The 10,913-nt window shown below is 44.4% G+C and overlaps 1 protein-coding gene across 1 annotated transcript in view; it reads left to right on the top strand.

The window, feature by feature from the left end:
• The first annotated feature begins 7,179 nt into the window (after positions 1–7,179).
• e2f4 (E2F transcription factor 4) overlaps positions 7,180–10,913 on the top strand; it is a 32,975-nt gene continuing 29,241 nt past the window's right edge. The window contains exon 1 of the mRNA XM_060928442.1: positions 7,180–7,617. Coding sequence (XP_060784425.1) covers positions 7,462–7,617 — 156 coding nt within the window. The 5' untranslated portion in view covers positions 7,180–7,461. The remainder of the gene's footprint in view (positions 7,618–10,913) is intronic.

Here is a 10,913-nt window from a genome sequence, read left to right as displayed (position 1 = left end):
AATGCTATATATTCATTTGGCTTAATCCATGTTTCTGTTAAACACAGTACATTAAACTCCTGATCAGTAATGAGTTCATTAACCATTAGCGCTTTAGATGTAAGAGATCTAATATTTAATAGCCCCACCTTTAGATCAAAGGTGCTGGCAGCAGCTGTACAGTCAGTCTGATCTAATTTTATATTGATTAGGTTACTGGAACAAACTCTCTGAAAATTTCTACCTTTTTGTTGAGCTTGGGGAACAGATCCCCTCTTCACTTCTCTCCTCCCTCTCTCTCTCTCCCCCTCCCCTTCTGTGTCTCGTCCTCGCCCCGTTCCCCCACCGCAGAGGCGGGGGCCGGCTCCCTCACAGCCAGTCCGCCACACCCACGGTGCCCTCCCGTTTCCCGCTTCCATGTCTGTCTCCCCCCCCCCCTCAGGTGAGTGAGCCCCAGATTACCGGTGCAGAGAGAAAGCCTGGGCCGGTTTGCTGGCGCTGCGGGGAGCCAGGGCACCTCCAGCATCAATGCTCGGCAAAGGAGGTGGGCGCGGTGGTCCAGATCCCCGACGCACCAGGAGCCGCCCTCGATCGGGCCAGAGCGTATTGCATACTGGTGAGTATCCAAGGGGATACATATCAGGCGTTGGTGGACTCTGGCTGTAATCAGACCTCAATTCACCAAAGCCTGGTGCAAGACGAGGCATTGGGGGGAGCACAGGGGGTGAAGGTGTTGTGTGTGCGCACGGGGATGTTCACAGCTACCCTTTAGTGTCAGTCCACATTTTTTTCAGAGGGGAAAAATTTAGAGTAAAGGTGGTGGTTAATCCTCGCCTCACCCACTCGATAATTTTGGGGACTGATTGGCCAGGATTCAGGGAGTTAATGAGTCATTTAGTGAAGAGTGGGTCCTGCCGTAGTTCAGCAGGGGGAGGTCCCGGTGTCACATTGGCAGGAGCAGCTGTCACAGAGCCGTCTACGTCATCTTCACGTCAGAGTGAGGAGCCACCGGCTCCTCCTCCCTCTCTCGGGGAATCCCTCGCGGATTTTCCGTTAGAGCAATCACGAGACGAGACTCTGCGGCATGCGTTTGACCAAGTGAGAGTAATCGATGGTCAAACGATCCAGCCAAACGCCACCCTGTCCTTCCCCTATTTTTCTATTATGAAGGATAGATTATACCGAGTGACGCAGGACACTGACTAAAGAACAAATCACGCAGCTTTTGATTCCAAAAAGCTGCCGGGAATTGGTATTCCAGGCGGCTCACTTTAATCCCATGGCTTGACACTTAGGGCAGGATAAAACACTAGCCCGAATAATGGCCCGGTTCTATTGGCCAGGGATTCACGGCGATGTCCGTAGGTGGTGTACGGCATGCCGCGAATGCCAGTTAGTAAATCCAGCGGCCATTCCAAAAGCGCCTTTGCGCCCTCTCCCATTAATCGAGACCCCATTCAAAAGAATTGGGATGGATCTCGTCGGGCCATTAGATCGGTCAACACGAGCGTACCGCTTTATATTAGTTCTAGTGGACTATGCAACGCGATACCCGGAAGCAGTGCCTCTTTGCAATATCTCAGCACGCAGTATTGCGGAAGCGCTCTTCCGCATCATCTCCCGAGTTGGAATCCCCAAAGAGATTCTGACTGATCAAGGCACCTCGTTTATGTCACGAACACTGAACGAACTGTATGGGTTATTAGGTATTAAGCCGATCCGCACCACCGTTTATCACCCACAAACGGACGGTTTAGTCGAACGACTCAATCGCACCCTCAAATATAATTAAGAAATTCATAAGCGAGGATGCACGTAATTGGGATAAATGGCTCGAAACCTTGTTATTTGCAGTGTGAGAGGTCCCACAAGCCTCCACGGGGTTCTCTCCGTTCTAATTGTTATATGGGCGTAAGCCGCGCGGCATTTTAGATGTGCTGCAAGAAAATTGGGAGGAGGGACCTTCACCAAGTAAAAATGAAATTCAATATGTTATTGACCTGCGTGCAAAACTTCACACACCTAACCCAGGAGAATTTGCGGCAGGCCCAAGAACGGCAAACCCGCCTGTACGACAAGGGTACGCGCCTTAGGGAGTTCGCACCGGGAGATAAAGTACCATACTGTTGCCCACATCGAGCTCCAAATTGGTTGCCAAGTGGCAAGGACCCTTTGAGGTCACACAGCGAGTCGGGGATGTCGACTACGAGGTGAGGCGAACAGACAGGGGTGGGGCGCGACAGATTTACCACCTCAATCTGTTCAAACTCTGGAATGAGGAGGTCCCCGTGGCATTGGTGTTGGTGGTTCCGGAGAAGGCAGAGCTGGGACCAGAGGTTCAAAAGGGAGCATTGGCATCGCGTACCTCTCCGGTCCCCTGTGGAGACCACCTCTCCCAGACCCAACTCGCAGAGGTTGCCCAGTTGCAGACCAAATTTTCGGACGTGTTCTCGCCCCTGCCCGGCTGCACCGACCTCATAGAGCACCACATTGAGACACCCCCAGGGGTGGTAGTGCGTAGCTGCCCTTACAGGCTACCCGAACACAAGAAAAGAGTGGTTCGGGAAGAACTCGAGGCCATACTCGAAATGGGCATCGTCGAGGAGTCCCACAGTGACTGGAGCAGCCTGGTGGTCTTGGTACCCAAGGCCGACGGGTCGGTCCGGTTCTGTGTAGACTATAGAAAAGTCATCGCGGTGTCTAAATTCGACGCGTACCCAATGCCTCATATTGATGAGTTGCTCGATCGACTAGGCACGGCTCGCTTTTACTCAACACTGGATTTGATAAAGGGTTATTGGCAGATCCCCTTGACTTCATTATCCCGAGAAAAAACAGCCTTTTCCACACCGTTCGGCTTACACGGTTTGTCACACTTCCTTTTGGGCTGTTTGGGGCGCCCGCTATGTTTCAGCGGCTGATGGATAGGGTCCTCCGCCCCCACGCCACCTATGCGGCCGCATACCTTGACAACATAATTATTTATAGTAATGACTGGCCGCGGCACCTACAACACCTGAGGGCCGTCCTTAGGTCGCTGAGGCGGGCGGGTCTCACAGCCAACCCGAAGAAGTCTGCGATTAGGCGGGTGGAAGTATGGTATCTGGGCTTCCACTTGGGCAATGGGCAGGTGCGTCCCCAAATTAACAAGATGGCAGCGATTGCGGCCTGCCCGAGGCCCAAGACCAAAAAGGGGGTGAGACAGTTCCTGGGGCTGGCTGGCTACTATCATAGGTTTATACCTAATTATTCGGACATCACCAGCCTGCTGACTGATCTCACTAAAAAGGGGGCACCAGATCCGGTCTAGTGGACTGAGCAATGCCAGCGGGCTTTTTCTGAGGTAAAGGCTGCACTGTGTGGGGGGCCACTGTTACACTCCCCTGACTTTTATCTCCCTTTTATATTGCAGATGGACGCGTCGGACAGAGGGCTGGGGGCTGTTATGTCCCAGGAGGTGGAGGGGGAGCATCGCCCAGTGCTGTACATAAGTCGTAAGCTGTCAGTGCGTGCGGGGAGCTACAGCACCATAGAGAAGGAGTGCCTGGCCATCAAGTGGGCGGTCCTTGCCCTCCGTTACTACCTGCTGGGATGCCCTTTCACCCTCTGTTCGGACCACGCGCCCCTCCAGTGGCTCCACTGCATGAAGGATGCCAACGCGCGGATCACCCGTTGGTATCTGGCACTCCAACCCTTTAACTTCAAGGTGGTCCACAGGCCGTGGGCGCAGATGGTCGTGGCAGACTTCCTCTCCCATCGGGGGGGGGCGGAGTCGGCTGCGGGCCGGACGGCTGCCCGGCCTGAGTCGAGCGGTGGGGGTATGTGGCAGTGGGGGCGTGGTCAAGCGTCGGTCTGTGACCGGAGGGCGGAGTCAGGGAAGGTAAGTGGCAGAATCACTACACCTGATGTCAATTAACCTGTGTTTGTGTGTCTTCCCAGCAACCACGCCCTATATAAGGAGAGAGAGAGAGAGCAGAGGAAGTGAGCTCTCCCCAACAAGATGACTTATGTGTGTGTATGCGTGTGGCTGGGAGAGTGTGCTTGGCAACTGAAAAGTGCAAATAAAAAGAGTTTTTGGAACTCAGTTCTGGCCTGCCATGCTTCTGTGCTCCACCCACCCGCTCTGACTACTACAATGTCCAACTTCCTTCTTTCCATCATACCTGCTAACTCTCTCGTTCTGCCAATGTTCCCACATTCAGTGTTCCTACCCTCAATTCTAAGCTCCTTCCCTTTCATCTTTCACACTCTCTCCTAACATGCCTCCCCCCTCTCTTTCTCCTTCTCCATTTTGGCGCAACAGTAGCACACTTTCCACTGGCACCCTGTTGACCAACAGTACCAGAGGCGGTCGTTGTTAACCCAGGCCCCGACCGATCCGGTATGGTATTTCTCTTTTCATTCCGCATGTTAGATTTGGCACAGTTTTACGCCGGATGCCCTTCCTGACGCAACCCTCTCCAATTTATCCAGGCTTGGGACCGGCACCAAGAGTACGCTTATGCACCCCCAGTGGCTGGATTATATACATATATACTACCATTCAAAAGTTTGGGGTCACCCAGACAATTTTGTGTTTTCCATGAAAAGTCACACTTTTATTTACCACCATAAGTTGTAAAATTAATAGAAAATATAAAATATAGTCAAGACATTTTTCTGGCCATTTTGAGCATTTAATCGACCCCACAAATGTGATGCTCCAGAAACTCAATCTGCTCAAAGGAAGGTCAGTTTTATAGCTTCTCTAAAGAGCTCAACTGTTTTCAGCTGTGCTAACATGATTGTACAAGGGTTTTCTAATCATCCATTAGCCTTCTGAGGCAATGAGCAAACACATTGTACCATTAGAACACTGGAGTGAGAGTTGCTGGAAATGGGCCTCTATACACCTATGGAGATATTGCACCAAAAACCAGACATTTGCAGCTAGAATAGTCATTTACCACATTAGCAATGTATAGAGTGGATTTCTGATTAGTTTAAAGTGATCTTCATTGAAAAGAACAGTGCTTTTCTTTCAAAAATAAGGACATTTCAAAGTGACCCCAAACTTTTGAACGGTGGCGTGTGTGTGTGTATATATATATATATATATATATATATATATATATATATATATATATATATATATATATATAATTTACCAGCTGGGAGGTCCGTATTGTGAAATACTGTGACCAGGGTCTTGAAAATACTGACCAAGGCCTCTGGGCCGAGGTCAGTATTTTCAAGGCTGAGGTCATGGTATTTCACGATACGGACTGACCTTAAATAATATATATTTTTTTCTTTACCAAATTCTCACAGAAAACGAGAGTGCCCGAAAGGGAAACCATATTTAGAACAAACCTGCTACAAGCTCGTTTTCGGCTTTCTCCTGAAATGTTTTCTTTTATTTCGTCTTCATCAGGGTAGTAAAACTTGCTTTTGCTGTGAACACTGTCGTTATTGCTAGCCATGCTGTAAAATTAATGCTGTTGTACTGAAAAATGCGAAAATAAATGTTGACAAAAAATTGCTATTATGTTTGTTGTTGTTGTGAATGATCGAGTCGCCAAAGGTCCGTAACCGGGGTCTGGATCGTAGGATTCCGGACTGCTCACGGGCCAATTAGAGTGCACAATTTGATGGAAACCGGACTGTGAAAAAAAGGTATATTATAGATACATAATAAAATAACATTTTGTTTTTCATTACTGTATACCTACTTTTGCAGCCCCCTAGATTATGTTAATCGATATAAATATCTTGGTCATATCATTGATAGTCATCTTAATGATGAAGAGGATATGAAAAGTAAACAGAGAGCTTTATACGGTCGAGGTAATTTACTTGCCAGAAAATTTTACTGTTGTTCAAATGCTGTTACGGTCAAGTTATTCTCATCATATTGTAACAACATTTACTTATGTACTCTATGGGTAAATTATCGTGTTAATTACAGAACTATTGTATGTGTTGCCTTCAATAATGTCCTTAGGGGCCTACTGAATTATAACCGCAGAAGCAGTGCTTGTCAGATGTTTGTTAGTAATGGCATTAAGTCTTATCAGGAATTACTAAGAACTGTTATCTATAGTCTTAAAAAACAGCTTGAATATTCTGAGAACTTTTTTATTCATAGCATCATTCATTCTGATATTTGTCGCGAGTCAAAATTAGTCACAAAATGGAAAAACCTGTTGTATGCTGGTCATCATATGTCTTAACTATTCTGCTGTTATTTTTATACTGTTTTTTTATTATTATTACAGATGCTAGTCAATGGCCTATCATGGTGCAATTAATGTGTTATTTTTATTTTATAGATTTTATATATTTTTTATGCAATTTTATATATTTTATAATATTATGGACTGTACGTTGTCTGAATGTCTGAGATAAATAAATTAATTAAATTAAAGGGGAACAGAGGGCAATATATAGAGTAAATATAACAATAAAACACACATTAACGAACCTTATTCAAGACTTACAAAAGTTTTTTGTTCTAAGGTTGGAAAGTTATAGTGTTTTGAAAGTAGCTCGAGCAAACTATTTCCGCAGTTTGAACAGCCCGCCATGATATTAATTTTATCCAATCAGAATGCACGTTCATTTTCTCTGCGTAACACTCATGACGTATGTATGTGCCCAGTTGTGTTGGCTCATTGAGGTTGGGAATAGCACGTGTGAATCGGAAAGTAGGATGAATTGGAAGTGATCGGCTACACAATGCCACAGTGTGTTGCTTTCGGGTGTAATAACAGGACCGATGGAAAGCATAACGATCCTCCAGACGTGTCTTTTGCGGGATCTCTTCGTATGATTCGACAGAGCTGTCGCTTTCACTTGATGCGCCCGACGCCATGATTACACGCTTCTCTCCTAGTGCAGTGGGTAGCGCTGACGTCACGGTCTTTTAAAAATGGCGACTCTTGTGCCGTTTAGCGTACCGACTATTATATTTACAATTACCAAGATATTTTGTTGTTTTCTAGTATATAAATTTGATAGAATACTTAAGAATACGTTACTTTGTCACATCAGCAACTGTGTATATTATATTTGGTACCCCTTTAAAATAAAATAAATACCTTTGCTTATGTTTTTTTAAACTATGTCGCCCTCTGGCGGAACTGTCTTGAATTACACCCCTCTCCTTTTTTTTTTTTGCCGAGCAACGTATCCCATGATGCATTGCTCCTTCAACGGCTTCAGTTAATTCAAGTAGGAAAGCACGGCCGGTGTGTGTTCCAGGGTGAATGTGTGCGGTCTCCGGTTGTTATTGAGCTGCTTTTCGGGAACTACTTGTTTAAGGAATAACCCGGATCCTGAGCCGACCCGGACCGGTCGGTAAAAGCGGTCGAAAAGCTGAGTTTTAGCCTCATGCTTCGGGATGTTTTCCGGCCTGTAACGGGAAGCAGAAGGTTTAGGCGCCAGAATCGTAGCTTCACTGAGACCGACAACTCACTAAACACGGCTGTAAATAAAACTTGAATGGATTTGGACTCTGGACGAAACGAATCAGGAGCGATGGGAGAATCGATGCAGCCGGCTACACCGAGTCGCCACGAGAAAAGCCTCGGATTATTAACCACCAAGTTTGTCACCCTGCTACAAGAAGCCAAGGATGGAGTGCTGGACCTCAAAGCTGTAAGCGTGACGTTAGCTAGCTAGCACACGCTTGCTAACCCACTAACTTGCTGATTTATTTCATTTAATAATTCCTTTTGCTCTAACTCTTCCGTCGTTATCATTTTACACACAGAGTGGTCGAAATGTTATTTGCGTAACGTATTTTGTTTCTATACACAAGCCGCACGGCTTAAAAAAAACCACACACAAAACAAACTTACTCTTGGCTGCGTCCCAAATGACCGAGTGTTCCCTTGATATGCGCTCTACGTAGGCTACAAAAGAATAGCGCGTGCACGCTATGTAGTGCCCTACATGCGTGATATCAACCCGTTTGAGATTCAGCCGGAAAGTTGAGAGATGGCCTAAAGGTTTGAAAAGTTATTTAATTAAAATAATCAAAATTTCCCATAAGAGTTAAAGTTAAAAAATTTAACGTCTTTTATTTTGGTTAAATAATTTAAACTAAAACTAGTCAGTTATACGAGTTTTATTTATTTTAATTGTGTTCAGAGAACGTTTTGGGGGAATAAAATTCTCCGGTATTTCTTGCAATTTATTTCAAGAGAATTATCTATTTAAAAAAAAAAGCTTGTCGAGTTTTATTTATTTAAAAATATTTTTTTTGTGCCGTTTCATGTGCGCATGCGTTTTCATGCAGTCGCTGCATGATGACGCATGCGCATATTGAAAGCGTCCCGTAGTTTAAAAAAAAAATCAAAATGGCGGCGTGTTGCTGAGAAGTTGCGCTTAACTAGACATGAAATTGCAAAGAAAATCGCAGCTATAACAACTTGGAGAAGTTTTTAATTGATCATGGTCATTACATCATGAAGGGAGTGCAAATTCTGGTTTTGCTTCACACACAATACAGATGTTTTTGTTTGTTTGTTTGTTTTTGTCCCTCATGTGGTGTGTTCAGAAATAGTCAGAGGGCCAACTTTCACATGTTTTAGTCTGTGTGTCAAGTGTGCATCAGGAAATCTTTCCTATTGACTTCATTTCACACTTCACAAACAAAAAAAAGTAGGTAAATACTATTAGTAGGGCTGTGCGATATGGGAAAAAATGAATATCCCGATACATTTTCTTCATTTCACGATATACGATATATATCTCGATATATTTAAATTTCCTCTAAAGGACCCCATGAAATCTAACTTTTACTGTTTTCACTACAATCCCTGCAGATTAAATAACATTCTTGGTTAACTTTACAGGTGGTTTTCAACAACACATTTTAAATTGTCATGTTGGTGATTAATCACAATTGAGTTGAAATAAGACTTTTTATTCAACAAAGATGTGGCACAAACTGCAAAAGCAATCTTAAATTGCAACAAAGGGGCAACACAATACAGAGCTGCTCAAATCAATAAAGTGCAGCTCAACACAGACATTTAGCCTAAATAAGAAAAGTGCTCTTTCATTAAATTATTTTTAAAAAATAGACCTCCAAGCTATTAACCTGACTACTGAGAACCACTGGAACATTCACAATAGAGAGAGAGACTGAGGGAGAGAAGAGAGAGATCTGCAAAACACAATTTTTCTCTTTGCACACTTTTGAACTGAGTGTTTTCTGGCTCTGCCTCTCAGATGTGTAGAATTCCGGTATTGCCTTCTCTGTAAAATGTCTGCGACCAGGCAACTCATATTTGGGATCGAGTGTGTTTAGTAATTTTTGGAAGCCTGTTTTTTCCACTATGCTAATTGGGATCATGTCTTTGGCAATGACGTTAGTGATCGCATCCGTTATAGCTCTCCATCTCTGACTCGTTTTCTCATATGGGGTGGCTTTGGAGAACGAGGCCGCTATGGTCATTTGTTTAGCTCGGGGGGGTTTAGCTCGTGGGCAAATAGTTCAGAGTTTAAGAGACTCTCCATACTGTGTACCAGGTGAGTTTTCAGGTGATGGAACATATTTGTAGTGCTGCTGCCTTTCGTGATGACAGTTTTTTTGCACACTTTACAAACTGGCATTTGCTGTTCCACGTCCTCCTCGTGATATCCAAAAAAAATGCCAGATGACTGACCCCTTATTAGTTCTTTTAGGAACCAATTCATCTGCTTCCATTTTTAATTTGTCACTGTAATTGGCAGAGCTTACACGGTAGCCTACGCAACACCAGCGACTGCACAAACTGAGTCAGCGCTGTAAACCGAAACTAGGAAATCTTCCCGCCGGCAGTGTTGCCAGATACTGCTGACGTTTTCCAGCCCAAAATATGTTCAAAAACTGCCTAATTGGGTGAGAAACCGCCCAATCTGGCAACACAACCGAAACTAGAAAATCTTCCCGCAAGTTCCTTTCAGCACCTAGGTGTCGCCCGGGATTGGTTGGCGAGCGCATGACGTTATGACGTGTTTTTTTTTTTTTTTTTTTTTTAACCCTTAGGCAGCCTCTCACATTACTGCCTGAGGGACAGGGAGAAAACCACTGGAAAATGTTTTAAACAAACGCAAGTCGGCAGATGACCATAAAATACTCGATAGTTACAATATAATCATTTTATGTATCTCGCACAGAATTTTTGGAGATATATCGAGTATATTCGATATATTGCACAGCCCTAACTATTAGCCATTTCGCATCTGGTGGTTTTCTCTGAGTCCAAATCTCTGGAACATATCGCACATCTGTAGCTCTACAGCTCTGTCCTTTAAAATTGCAGGAGCACAAGCCATTATGTTCGGTTCACTTCCAGCGATTGAGTCAATTCAGAGTCAAATTGCTTTCGACACCACAGTTGGTTTGATTAGAAGTGGACCAACACAGAGAGAGAGAGAGACTCACGCTCTCGAGTGTGACTTTCACCTGCCTAAAGAACGCTTTAAGGTCGATAGCACACCATGGATCTATTCAAAAAGCTAAACAGTTCTTATGTGAAATAGGCCTGTGTTATTTATCAATAAATTACCGTCATCATGATTTTGACCATTCATCAGTGAATATTAGGATTTAGCAGAAGTATCGACCTTCCTCCAGAAAAGAACAGGCAGCTGTGGTGATTTTACCCTCACGAACACATCAATGAAGAGTCTGTATAACGTCGCATGGGGCATAGAACTAGTCTAATAAATATTAGGGGTGGCTATTGCCAAGGACCTCACGATACGATACGCATCACGGTACTTGAATCACGATACGATGCTGCGATATATTGCGATATTCTACATAGTTCACTGAAAAATGTAAACGCATTATGCATCTTAAAATCCGAGTTGTATGTACATCAGATGATAGTGATGATTCATGGGACAAACTGAGTCAAAACAATATAATTCTAATTATCCATGCCATTTTATTGTAA

The sequence above is a fragment of the Neoarius graeffei genome, chromosome 8 (genome assembly GCF_027579695.1).
Source record: "Neoarius graeffei isolate fNeoGra1 chromosome 8, fNeoGra1.pri, whole genome shotgun sequence".
Lineage (NCBI taxonomy): Eukaryota > Metazoa > Chordata > Actinopteri > Siluriformes > Ariidae > Neoarius > Neoarius graeffei.
The sequence above is the reverse complement of the archived record's forward strand: the minus strand, read 5'-3'. Positions and strand labels throughout refer to the sequence as shown.